Here is a 12,916-nt window from a genome sequence, read left to right as displayed (position 1 = left end):
TTTTTTTTTTTAAGATTTTATTTATTAGAGCATAAGCCTGGGGTGGCAGGGAGGGAGGGAAAGGGAGAAGCAGCCTCTCTACTGAGCAGGGAACCTGACCTGGGGCTGGATGCCAGGACCCTGAGATCATGACCTGAGCCAAAGGCAGACACTTCACCGACTGAGCTACCCAGGTGCCCAAACTTGATTTTTTTTTTTTTTTTTTAAACAGAAATAAATGGTGTTTGGGATTGAATTGTTTCTCCCCAAAAGATAATGTTCAGTTCTAAGCCCTGGTACTTGTGAATGTGACCTTACTTAGAAATGGGATCTTTGCAGATATAATCATGTTAGGATGAAGTCCTACTGGCTTTGTGTAGGCCATAATCTAATGCCTGTTGTCCTTATTAGAAGACAAATTTGGAGGGTATGTGCTATGGGGAGTGTCGTGAAATGTTTAAGCCTGATGATTCACAGACCTGTACCCCTGGGGCACATAATACATTATATGTTAATAAGAATAATTTTAAAAAGAGAGAAGTTTGACTTCTGGGTATATCCTGGAAGGAAATTAAATCATCTTGAAGATATGCACTCTATGTTCACCACAGCATTATTTACAATAAGCCAAGACATGGAAGGAACCCAAGTGTCAATGGATGAATGGATAAAATGTGGTATAAATACATAGAGACACAGAGTGATGTTTATTATTCAGCCATAAAAATGGAAACCCTGCCATTTGCAACAACGTAGATGGTACTTGAGGGCATTATACCGAAGTGAGATAAGGCAGAGTAGAACAAATTCTGTATGATTCCACTTATATGTGGAATCTTAAAAACAAAAAACAAATAAAAAACCCAACTCCTAGAAACAGCAGTAGATTGGTGGTTCATAGGAGTGGGAGACAATGGGTGAATGTGGTCAAAGGGTACAAACTTCCAGTTATGAGTAAGTTCTCGAAATGACAATGATCCCCAGAAGACAGCACAATGATTATAGTTAATAATGTATACCTGAAAGTTGCTTAGAAAGTAGTAGGTCTTCAAAGTTCTTACACACAAAAAGGTACCCATGTGTGGGACGCCTGGGTGGCTCAGTTGGTTAAGCAGCTGCCTTCAGCTCAGGTCATGATCCCAGCGTCCTGGGATTGAGTCCCGCATCGGGCTCCTTGCTCGGCAGGGAGCCTGCTTCTCCCTCTGCCTCTGCCTGCCATTCTGTCCGCCTGTACTCGCTCTCTCTCTCCCTCTCTCTCTGACAAATAAATAAATAAAATCTTTAAAAAAAAAAAAAGGTACCCATGTGAAGTGAAGGGAACCTTTTTATAATCATTTCCCAATATATACGTGTATCAAATCAGGTTGCACACCATGAACTTACACAAAGTTATAGGTCAGCTATATCTCTGTAAAGATGGGGGGAGAAATACTTTCTTAAAGAGGGAAATTTGGACACAGAGAATGCCATAAGACAATGAAGGCATCGATTGGATTTATTTGCAAACCAAGGAGCACCCAGGACAGCCAGCAACCAGAACAGGCAGGGAACAGTTCTGAGTCTCCAGAAGAAATCACTCCTGCTGATACCTTGGTTGTGGTTTTCTGGCCTGAACTGTAAGAACAGATTTCTGTTGTTTTAACCCACCTGGTTTGTGGTAATTGTTCCAGTAGTCACAGAAAAGTGAAATAAGTACTAACTTAGAAAATTAAAATCTAGAAGTAATGACACACATTGTAATTTTATAAAAAATGCTTTTTTTAACATTGGTATACAAGTGAAAAGGGGTGTTGAAAGGCATTGCCCACACTCAGATACAAATCATGAAGGCACTGTTTGATGCAATGGAGAGCAAATGCTTTGGCTTCTAGCTAGAGCCTTGACGTTCTTTTTTGTTCATCTCTTCTCTTAAAAGACCAAATCCCGGAAGTGATCCTATTGCGCTTTTTTAAGAAAAGGAGTTCGTAGTTTCTTTGACCACTTACACTCTGGAGAAGTCCAGTAGACAATGACTTTAAAAAGGACAGCTTGTCCTTGTGTTTCACAGAGGTTCCCTGAAGACTGCAGTTTTAACTACAAAGCTAAAAGCACATTTTTTTTTTGCCAAGAGACGCAATAAACCCCAGGCAGCCTCAGGAAACATAACCAGTAGTTCTCCCTTACCCCAGTTCTCAGATTAAGAATCCACAGGAGTTGATTCCTTGAATACCACCTGCTTTAGCCAGACGCTTGACCAGAGGGAACATCCCTGAAATGACTTGAGGATGTCACTTCCAGAATGGCAAAAGAGACTGAATTGTGTGAACTGTTTTATCTCTTCCTACTTACACACCCAATCTATTCGACTGGATTCCAAGGGGCACTAACTGCTGAAAAACAACAACACACAAGGCTGCGCTGTGGCAACGGGAGTGGTCTGGTGTGAACTGTAACGTTTCTGGGCACAGAGAAGACGGCAGGGAAAGCAGTGGTTCCCCGGACAGAGAAACTGCATGGCAAGTTCCCTTTGTGCCGCAAGAGTGCTGGCTTCACAGAAATTCAGAGGCATTCTGAGCTGACAGGGTCCTCTTTGACCCTCTGTCTCTTCTTTTCTAAACATGGGCGGCTAGTTCTTAAGCTCCAGTGGAGGAGGGGGCGCGAGCTAACTGAGCGTCTGGAGCTTCAGCGGGTAGTCGAAGGCTGGGTTTTTGTAGGCCACCAGGTGCGTGTTGTAGCGCTGCAGGTGCACCGTTCTGCTGCGGCGACACAGACATGCTGCCAGCAGCAGGGTGGTGATGAGCAGGAGGCCGCAGGCAGTGCACAGCCCCGCAAAGACCAGCACAAAGCTGGGCTTGGTGGTGAAGGTGGCACACGCCCGCGTCCAGCCCGAGGCCTGGACAGGCTGGCTCAGGCCCGCGCGGTTGGCGGCCAGGATGCACACGCGGTACATGGTGCCCGGTGAGAGCCCATACAGGGGGTGCTGCCGGGCAGTGGCATAGATGTCCGCCACCACTGTCACTGACTGGTTTTCTGTCCAGCCCTCAGGAGAGTAGTGGATCTGGTAACCATGCACCACCGAGTTCGGGGCACACCAGTGCACGAGGGCCGATGTGTCAGTGGTTTCGGTCACTGCCTGCAGCCTGGGGGGGTCCGGGAGGCTGTCCTCCCCGCTGAGTCCAGGGCATCGACACCGTGAGCGCCTTTGCAGCTCCGCACACGGGGTCTGCAGGTGCTTGCAGGGGTGGTAATCACAGGGGACATCCTGGGGAGGTGCTCCCACCTCCTCCTTGTGCCCCTCTTCCTCCTCCTCCTCACTAGATTCGTCCAATAGCAAGACTGGAATCCCGCCCTCAGAAGGACTCGGGTGAGGCGCCTGCAGGGTGGCCTGTGCCCTGTAGTCGGGCTGGGGCGTCTGCACCTGGCTCCAGGGGGTAGGGAAGAGCCCAGGGTGTTTGCCGGCCGAGGGGGTGGAAGCAGCTGACACGTGAGGCGCAAGGACCAGCATGTCAGCGTGCTCTTGGTGCTCTGCCCCAGCTATGTTTGCAGCCCTGCGCGGAGCGCTGGAGGTGCTAGAATCTGCTGTGGGGATGGCCATGGAGCGGGCAGTCCCCACTTTGATGCCACTGTGGGACCATGCGGTTTGTGTGGTGGAATCCGTGGGGAAGGAGAGGGGCTTGGTGACACTCTGTCCAGCTTCCACAGGTCGAGTGGAAGGGGCTGTGCTCCATGGGGTGGTGAGACCCTGCGCTGACGGTTGGTGGGTGAAGGGAACAGCCGGGGGCGAGCTGGAATTGAGGGTGGTGCTTTGGTCCAGATGACACACAGTGGGCAGCTGGGACAGCGAAAGAGGGGCTGAGAAGATGTCTTGGGATCCTGAAGCCGGTACACACACAGTGTCTGCTGCCCTAGAGGGGAGACCAACCAGTTAGAAGGTGTTTGAGTCCTCAGTGCAGACAATCCCTCTCATCAAACCCAAACATGTCTGCTAGGTCCCACCAGCCACACACACTCCATCCTTCACTTCCCTGACCCCTAGGGCAACCAGTGGAGTAGGCTTCCCTCATCATTTCCATTGGGTAGAGAAAGAAACAGAAGCTCAGCAAAAGCAACTAACCGGGACGCCTGGATGGCTCAGTGGGTTAAGCCTCTGCCTTTGGCTCAGGTCATGATCTCAGAGTCCTGGGTTCGAGCCCCATGCTGGGCTCTCTGCTCAGCGGGGAGCCTGCTTCCCCCGACTCTCTGCCTACCTCTCTGCCTATTTGTGATCTCTGTCTGTCAAATAAATAAATAAAATCTTTAAAAAAAGAAAAAGAAGAAGGAACTAATTGCCCAAGATAGCAAGTGGCAGAACCTAAACCCAGGGCAGGTTTGTGAATGGTGGCTCTGATTCTCCAAGTGTAGTCTGCCATTTTGTTGTCACCTATCTACTTCTGGGCTGAGTACTAGTAGTAATACTCATACCAGCTAACATTTTCTAAGTTCTTGCCGTATGCCAGTGACTACTGTTAGCACTTTACTGTATCAACTAATTTAATCTTTAGAGCTTTATGAGGTAGCCACTATTCTCCCGATTTTATGGTGGAAAACAGAGGCACAGAGAGGTTCAGTAATGCAGCCAAAATCAAGAGTAGTAGTGGTGTGCAGAGGTTATCCTCTCAGTCTCTTCATTAATACTGTAATGAGAGCCTTCCCTGCAAAGGGCCTGGGTCCTTATCTTTGGAGATAACATGAGGAGGTGGGGGGTAGACTGATCCCCACTTCACAGCTGGGTTTGGGTGGGACATAAAAAAAAAAAAAAAAAAAAAAAAAAGCAGAGGATGGAGGGAGTGTCTCCTAAAGTGAGCTAGAGGGGCTGGTGGAGCTGGTTTGAGTGTTTTCTGGTAGCCAGCCTGAGCATGGCACCCCATGGCAAAAACAGCCCTTCTAGCCAACAGTCAATGGGAAGTCCTTGAAAGACTTGTTTTTCCCTGTCCCACAAGAGCTCTGTAAGCCCACTGGCCTTGGACTAAATGATGCAGAGGACCAGGCTGCATCTTGGGGACTCACTAGTGGGGCCCAGTAGTGGAGGCAGATAGATCCTGCCTCCTCCACCCAACAGCTGCATGAACCCAAGCAAGCACTTCATCTCTTTGGGCCCCAACCCAACCCATCAGTAAAATGGAACACAGATAAGCCTGTCTCAGCAGAGACAATCTAGCTGTTGACTTAGCCCATTTTCCCCCATACTGGGCACAAACCTAGAATACATTACCCAGCCTCCCCTGTAGTAGGTGTGGCCTGCGACCAACATCTGGCCAATGAGATGCTAGTGGAGATGAGAGGCCCCACCTCCTGTCTCCACCCATTAAAACCATCCTGTCTGTTCCTCCATGCTCTCCCTGCCACTATGCCAACCTGCTCAAGAAGGGCAAGCCATAAGCTGTGAGAATTTCGGCTCACCTCTTAGTCATCTGCTTTGTAAGTATGTTACCTGCTTAGGACAGTCCTCTTTGCATCCCTGAGGAGCCAGGACAATTCACAGCTGCAAATGAGGGGGTTGCCAAAGAGGCTGATGGACAGGACTTGGGAAGAATGCAGGCTCCACGGAGGGAAAGAACTCAAGTTGCAGCTGAAACATAAAAAAAAAATCAAGTCAAGCTTTAAAAACCTAGTCAAAACTATTGCCAGAGAGCCATGGTGGTATCACTGCAAAACCATTCTGTTAGGGCTTAGAGGATACTACTTTGGACGAAACTCTTTAAGGACCTTGGACTACCTTTTTTTTTTGGTCATCTGTAAAGCGGAGATACCAACCAACTCAGTCACTCTCACTCCTCCTATTAAATGGAGACAGTATTCCCCTGCCCATGTGTGATATCGCCAAGAGTCTATGACAATGACACCATTTATAAGTGTACATCTCTACCTGAAAGTAAGATATTGTTATTATAGACCAGTAACAAGAAATGGCAGAAGTTCTTAATGAGAGCACTCTGGAATATGGGCTATTGCAGTTGAGCTGTTGCTGATGGTACTCAACCACTAGTCCTTTGGAAGATGCCTCGCTGGAGTGTATCCTGCTCTTGCTGAGTAGAAATTTCCCCAAAACTTAGTAGCTTAAAACAACAAAGATCTGTTCTTTCTCCTGATTCTGTGGTTCTTGTGGTCCAAGTGAGCTCAGCTGGGGCTGGAAGATCTAGGATAGCCTCACATATATGGAGCCTCAACTAGGTTTGCTGGGGCCTCCCTCCATATACTCCTCATCATTCAGGAGGCTAGCCCAGCCTAGTGCACAGGGTGGTGGAGGGTGGGGAGGGAGGCGGGCTCCCAGGTGGGCTTCCCAGGAAGGGAAAAGCTCCAATCCTCAACTGCTTTCAAGCCTCTGCTTGGGTCACTTTTGCTAATGTCCCACTCGCCTAAGCAAGTCACATGGCCAAGTGCAGCTTCAAGAGGTGGAGGATAGACTCCAGTTCTTGATGGGAGGAGCTGCCAAGTCACATTGCAAAGAGGTGTGTCCACATGGAAATGTAAAGCGCATATATGAATATATACATATATGCATGCTTGCTTTCAGCCGATTTCACAGAGCCAGAGTGGAAATCTTAAAATCAGAGATCACTTAGCACTTTAGCATCCCAAGGAAATATTTTTCATTTTGCCTGAAGGGGGAGAGGGGAAAAGGATTGTCATCTTTTTGAGCAGGCAAGGTTCCCCAGGGCTTTACAGTCATTATCTCAGTGACACATCAGTGAGAGAATGATATTCTGCTCATTCTACAGATAAGGAAAATGAATCCTTTCCTTATCCGGCGTCCCTTTCTGCCACCAGTGTAGCTTGCATGTGATGAAATCAATTCGAATCACCACCTACATGGAGGTACAGGAGGGCCTGGCTCACATCCTGGTGTGGGTCACATTGTAACTTACAGAGCCCTAGTGTGAAAGAAGATTCATTTGCTCTCCTAAATAACCTATTTTCTATTTTTTTTTTTTTTTTTTTTTTTTAGATTTTATTTGACAGACAGAGATCACAAGTAGGCAGAGGCAGGCAGGGGGGTGGCGAGGAAGCAGGCTCCCTGCTGAGCAGAGAGCCCGATGTGGGACTCAATCCCAGGACCCTGGGATCATGACCTAAGCAGAGGCAGAGGTTTTAACCCACTGAGTCATCCAGGTGCCCCTCCTTTTAAGATTTTATTTATTTATTTATTTATTTGGCAAAGAGAGAGAGAAAAAGCAGGGGGGGGGCAGCAGGGAGTGGGAGAAGCAGAGTCCCCATCGAGCAGAGAGGCCAACATGGGGCTCAATCCCAGGATTGCTGGGATCATGACTTGAGTTGAAGGCAGATGCTTAACCAACTGAGCCACTCAGGTGCCCCCTCTTTTCACTTTTTTGCTGAACTATTGCCCCTCCCTCCTGCATGTCAGAGGGGACTGTGGAAGGCTTTGGGCACACTGGGTGGGCAGAACAGCCAGGAAGGTGGCCATCCCCTCACTGGTGGGAGGTGGCCATGCCAGGGAACCCAATATGACTATTTAACACAGGCCCCCCAGGGAAGGCTGTGGGTGAGCTAAGGAGAGCAGAGAGTAGGCCAGGCTAAAAGGGGGGAGAGGGTCCAGCAGGGCAGATGGAGACACTTGAGAGCACCAAGAAAGCAAGTGGTTGGCTCCTTCCTCACGCCCTGGCTGGAACACAGGTGTTACAGTGGGGGTGGGGGAGCCGAAGATGAGCCAGAAGGGATTAAACCTCCTCCTTCAACCACAGAAGGCACCGCAAGGTTTTCATTTGGCAGGAGACTCAATCAGATTATGATTTAGACAGACCCCTTGGCTGAATGTGGTGACTGGATGGTGTAAGTGTTCTTACCCTGGGGTCTGCGAAGGCGGGGTGTTGTGACCAGGGATGGGGTCAGGATTTGAGCCGGGGCAGCATGGCTCCACATCTGATACCTTCCATATGAGTCTGAGACTCAGAAGAGGAGTAGGAGCCCAAGAGGCTAATATCCCTTTCACCAACATCACTACCATCACGATTACCCTCACTGTCCCCAGTTCACCATCATTACCAACAACATCACCGTCACCACCACCGTTATGGCCATCATCCCCATCACCTTCTTCACCACCACCGAATCATCACGAACGGTACAGCAAGTACCGTAATATGTCAGGCACTGAGCTAAGTGCTCCGCGTGTTCTGTTTCCTTTGTTCCCACGCCAAACCCCAAAGTGAATACTCGGGTTATGGCAGGTGCTAGCAGAGAAAAGAGAAAAGTGGCTACTTTGAAAGTGATGAGGGGCAAAGGTGCTTCACGGGTCCAGATGTGGGCCCCTAGGAAAGGAGGTGGTCTGGGCTCACCTTCAAAGGTATGTATGCTGCCCTTCCTGCGGAAGTCAGGTCAGGAGGGAGAGTACAGTGACACTTTGGACAACCAGGCCTGAAAGGACAGACCCTGGGCCGCAACTGCAAGTAGGATACTTCTATCCTCTCACCTCTCCTCCCTAGACCCATTCAAACCTCGGAAGAGCCGAATTGCATAAACTCTTGCAGGTGAGTGGGGGGGAGCAGGTGGATCCAGTAACAGAAGACCCTGATGCCTCCTGCCCTCTTCCCACAGCAAGTTTCTCAACCTGGGCTTAAAGGAAACTTTACACGCATGAGAGTTTGGGGTTTTACTCTTACTCTGGACAAGACTGAGTTGCATGGCTATTAGGCCACTGGACTATCTGGTACCTGACCGAGATATCACCCAAAGGAGGAGGAAGAACAGAAGTCCAGAGAGGATGCAAAGGAGAAGAGGGAGAGGAATGAAGGTCTGATTAGTGTTATAAATGGTTACATTTGTTCAGTTTAGTGTAGTGGGCAGAAATCAGTTACAGAATTCACATGTGTCTTAGAACTAAAACACTTCTGGGGAGGTGCCTAGGTGGCTCAGTGGGTGAAGCCTCTGTTTTTGGACCAAGTCATGATATCAGGGTCCTAGGACCGAGCACCGCATCGGGCTCTCTGCTCAGCAGGGAGCCTGCTTCCTCCTCTCTCTCTCTGCCTGCCTTTCTGCCTACTTGTGATCTCCATCTGTCAAATAAATAAAATATTTTTTTAAAAAAAGAAGAAGAAGAAAGAAAACACTTACTTCTGGAATAGAAGGACCTGTAGGCGAGGAGTGTCTTGGAAGAGCTGTGTGTGGACAGAAGTCAGGGCGGACGAGTCTTGACAATCCAGCTGCTGCAGGTTGGGGGTCATCTTGAAAACGGCTGCCTCCAGGATCCGCAGCCTGGGCATCTTCCTCAGGTGGAGAGAGGTGAGTTTCGGCAGGTCTCTGGTCCACCCTGACTGAACTGAAATACAGAGGGGGAAACTGCCCACTACCCAGGAAGGCACAAACCCATGAGGCCAGCACAGCATTAAGGAAAGGAGGAGACGGACGAGGTGAGTCATAAAGTTCATTGATGAGCATGGACAATTAACAGCTTTGGGAATCTCAGAAGCATAGACCGTTTCAGTTGGAAGAGCCCTTAGAGACTAGGCTGCCTGCCTGCCTTCCTTTCTTCCAGCCCTGGGGCAGCTAAAGTCAAAGACAGGTCCAGGGCCACTCAGCTGGGGAGGGATGGCATGAGGATTTGAACCCAGGACACTGTCTCCAAGGCTGCTGTTGCCCATCCTCTTGTTAAACTTCACAGGGAACTACCCCAGATTTCACTCTGAGGGCTACCAGAAGTGGGGGTGTTTTTGAGAGGTGTAAGGAAGGGGGAGATGAGATCAAGGCCGAAACCTAATTTTGTAGCTCCCCCAACAAGTGGAAAATGTGCTACTTTCCCTGTTTTCCATTCTCGCTCTTTTTTTTCTGTCCACAGTGGAATAGGTGATTATAGGCATATATAGTGTTGCTGTTGTTTTTAAATAAAACCACCCTAGTGAATCAGTTAAAACATGCCAAGTGCATGTGTCTTGTTTGACGATTCAACGTTCACAGAAACCACTTGAGCCAAACCAAGTAGAAAGATCAACGAATTCATGCTCAGGTTAACCTGCGTGTTTGGTGCTAACTTCATTCATTACTCAGCCTCGAAGGGATCCCACTTCCCCATTCTACAAGCATTTGTCAGCTCCGCTAGGTAGCAGTAATCAGAGTGGCTAAGGCTGGGCTTTGGGCCCGAATGCCCGGGCTCAGATTTGGAGTCACCACTTAAACCGCGGGCCGCTCATTCCGCTGTCCGCGCCTTGGTTCCCTCCTAAGGAAAACGGAGATCCCTACTAACAGTCCCCCACCTCTCGGGCCTCCAGAAGTTAACCACCCTGTGCCCTTCGAACCGGGCTGTTGCGCTCCGCAAACCGAGGTGGGGCCCTTTCTGAGCCGCACGGGGAGCTCGGTGCCCTGGTCGCCGCCCCACCCCCCACCCCGGAGGAAGCTCTTGGCCCAGCCCCGGGAGCGCCCGCCCAGCCCCGCTCCGGCGCCGCCGGGACTCACCGCGCTCCAGGAACGTGCCGCTGAGGTCCAGGACCTCGAGCGCGCCTCCCGCTCCCGCGAAGGCCCCGTCGGCGATGCCCGCCCCCAGGTCGCGGCCCAGCGCGGTGCCAGAGAGGTTGAGGAAGCGCAGCGCCGGGAGGCAGGCGAAGGCCCCGGGCTGCAGCGTCTGCAGCGGGTTCCCGGCGAGCGCCAGCGAGCGGAGGCCGGGCAGCGCGGGCCCGGCGCACGGCGGCAGCGTGGCCAGCTGGTTGTAGCTGAGGTCCAGCGTGTGCAGCGCCGCCGGCCCGCCGGGGCCCCAGCGCAGCTCGGCGATGCGGTTGTGGCGCAGCGTCAGCGCCTGCAGCTGCGGCAGGGCGCCGAGCTCTGCCGCGCTCAGGGCGCGCAGCAGGTTGTGGCTGGCGTCTAGGTTGCGCAGCGCGGGCGGCAGGCAGTTGGGCAGGCGCTCCAGGCTGCGGTTCGCCAGGGTCAAGGTCGACGCTCCCGCGGAGGGCAGCCCCTCGCAGGGCGAGACCGTGGCGTTGGCGGCCCCGCTTTCCCGAGAGTCCTGCCGAGTCAGCCAGAAAAGAGGGCCCCTCTCCTGGGGAGGCCCTGCCAAGCAGAGGCGCAGCGCCGTGGGCAGCAGGACCGGCAGGGCCAGCAGGGCCCACCACATGGTGCGTGGCTGCGGAGAGAACAGCGAGACAGTCCCTTCAATGCGCAGAAATCCCGAACAAAGGGGCAGACGTGGTGCTCTATCCTCCTGCTCTGCGGAGAAGCACAAGGGCTGGCTGTTCCCTGAAGGACGGGGCAGGGATGAGGGGGAGCTCCTGTGGCACCTCGTGCCCTTCCCGCTCCCAGATGCCTTTCCCTCTAATTCACTTGTGGGTTAGCATCCACGAGTGACTTCTTGCAGAAGGCCTCCTACGTCTGTCCCCTCGGGCCCAAACGTCCAAGTAACCTCCTCCCTTGTCCCCATTGCATGAGCTTCTGGAGGGAAGAGACTGTGTCCTTTATTGCCGTAAACTTTCCCCAGGTGCACAGATGCTGCCCCAGAAACGTCTATTAATAATGAGCCGGTGAATGACCTCAGTCAGGAGAAGCTCTGCTGGAACAGGAACATGGGACTTACGGAAGATTTTGTTGCCTCAGTTTTTCCCCTTAGAACTAATGGGCCAGCCACAGGTGAGTCGGATTTGCGTTTGACCTGGTTTGCAGGTCATGGTTTAAAATGAGTTCTGAGGGCAGAACTTTCTCTTCAGAGGGCTCTTTCTTGAGATGGTACTCCGAGTTGCCTTTTGGGAGGAAAAGAGCCCCCAGAAAGCTGGGAGGCTTGGAAACCTGGGTTCAATGGTCATAGCAACAAAAGCCAGAGCCCCTGAGCTCACCCTTGCCCTGGAGAGGTGGGTGAAGCCTTCTGGGTGTGGAGTTTCTAGAGTCCTCAGAATTTCTTAGGGCAGTTGGGAGATCAGGTAGGGGTAGATCAAAAACCCTTTCACATGGCCCCATCTCTGCAGGTGTGTATCCTCTACCATTGTCTCTGCCGACCTCCAGGTTTCTGAGCAACCACCCAGGGGAGGGGCTTCTCTCTTGCTAGTTGGGGGTCCAGGCAATGAGAAGGATCCTGGAAGCTGGGGCCAGGAGTCCATGCATCTGGCAATATGTCATACTCACCCTAAGCTGTCCTTTTGGAGTGTGGCACCCCTTTGCAGTCCTCTATCTTATAGATTCCAGAGGTCCGTGACTTAGACAGCAGCTCTGCTCCGAATTCCAGAGGGAGGCCTGTTTCCCAGGTACTCCTGCTCCAGGCCCCACCCACTGAGAGGGCCTGAGATACTCCAGTCCCTGCAGCTCCTCCTTCCCCACCAAGACTGGTTCTTAGCCAACACTTTCAAGGCCTGTTTCCCTCCTCCCCTGCGCTGGGCTTGGGCCTGCCCCTTTCTAGGTCTGGCACTTCCTTCCCGCCCACCCCCATCTTTACCTTTCCCTACACTACCTTTCCAGAGCCTGACAAAGGGAGGGAGGCAGCTCTCCCTGGCCAAGGAGAGGGTGCTAAAAGGTGCAGTGAGGGAAAGGAATCTGATCTTCCTGCCCTAACACAGCTGATGAAAACCCCTCAACTTAGGAACCCCAAGGGGAAGCTCCACTGGAGCCGCCCCCCCCTCGCTGGGAGCTTTGTACTATCGCTTGGTAAGCTTTGCTGCCCACTACACTTCATCTGGTCGACCTCTTCATTCTTCAAAGCAGTGGGACCAAGAACCATGGACTCTAAAGGCAGAGAAATCCCGCAACTAAACCAGATCAGGCGTTCCCAGGAGTCGTTAGATTGGTTTCTCTGGGTCCCAGTTTGGTGAAAGCATGGGTGTGCGTTTCTCTGTTTATCTTGTGAAGAGAAATAAAGATGGCGGAAATGCAGCAAGAAGGTTGCTGCCCTGTGCATGGCTGGGGCGATTGATACTGGCTACCAAGAGGTCTCCCAGGCTACCTAGGTCTCCCCAAAGCAGTGATGTTAAATATGCTTTGTTTAGTGCAGACAGAG

General features: G+C 51.4%; 1 protein-coding gene and 1 long non-coding RNA gene across 3 annotated transcripts in view; one reads left to right on the top strand and one right to left on the bottom strand.

Moving 5' to 3' along the window:
* Nucleotides 1-1,456: 1,456 nt before the first annotated feature.
* LRRN4 (leucine rich repeat neuronal 4) lies at nucleotides 1,457-12,214 on the bottom strand. The gene is made up of 5 exons (XM_082744425.1): nucleotides 12,052-12,214; nucleotides 10,402-11,062; nucleotides 9,067-9,271; nucleotides 5,429-5,566; nucleotides 1,457-3,863 (listed from the first exon to the last, which is right to left on the bottom strand). The coding sequence occupies exons 2-5, from the start codon at nucleotides 11,051-11,053 to the stop codon at nucleotides 2,621-2,623; spliced, it is 2,238 nt and encodes a 745-aa protein (XP_082600551.1). The 5' UTR covers nucleotides 11,054-11,062; nucleotides 12,052-12,214; the 3' UTR covers nucleotides 1,457-2,620.
* LOC309871457 overlaps nucleotides 10,108-12,916 on the top strand; it is a 49,332-nt gene continuing 46,523 nt past the window's right edge. The window contains exons 1-2 of one of the 2 annotated variants that reach the window (XR_014315291.1): nucleotides 10,108-10,270; nucleotides 11,414-11,562. This is a non-coding gene — a long non-coding RNA (uncharacterized lncRNA). Of the gene's footprint in view, nucleotides 10,271-11,068; nucleotides 11,563-12,916 lie in introns of those variants that run through there. The other variant, XR_014315292.1, reaches the window with a different exon arrangement.

This window comes from Mustela nivalis, assembly GCF_964662115.1.
Source record: "Mustela nivalis genome assembly, chromosome: 8".
NCBI classification, from domain to species: Eukaryota; Metazoa; Chordata; class Mammalia; order Carnivora; family Mustelidae; genus Mustela; species Mustela nivalis.
The sequence above is the reverse complement of the archived record's forward strand: the minus strand, read 5'-3'. Positions and strand labels throughout refer to the sequence as shown.

Coding starts and splice junctions, on each gene's coding strand:
- LRRN4 (XM_082744425.1), bottom strand. CDS start 11,053: ATGTGGTGGGCCCTGCTGGCCCTGCCGGTCCTGCTGCCCACGGCGCTG. Junction 5,567..9,066: donor CAGGTCCTTCTATTCCAGAA/GTAAGTGTTTTC, acceptor TTTATGTTTCAG/CTGCAACTTGAGTTCTTTCC. Junction 3,864..5,428: donor AAGAGGACTGTCCTAAGCAG/GTAACATACTTA, acceptor TCTCCCCTCTAG/GGCAGCAGACACTGTGTGTG.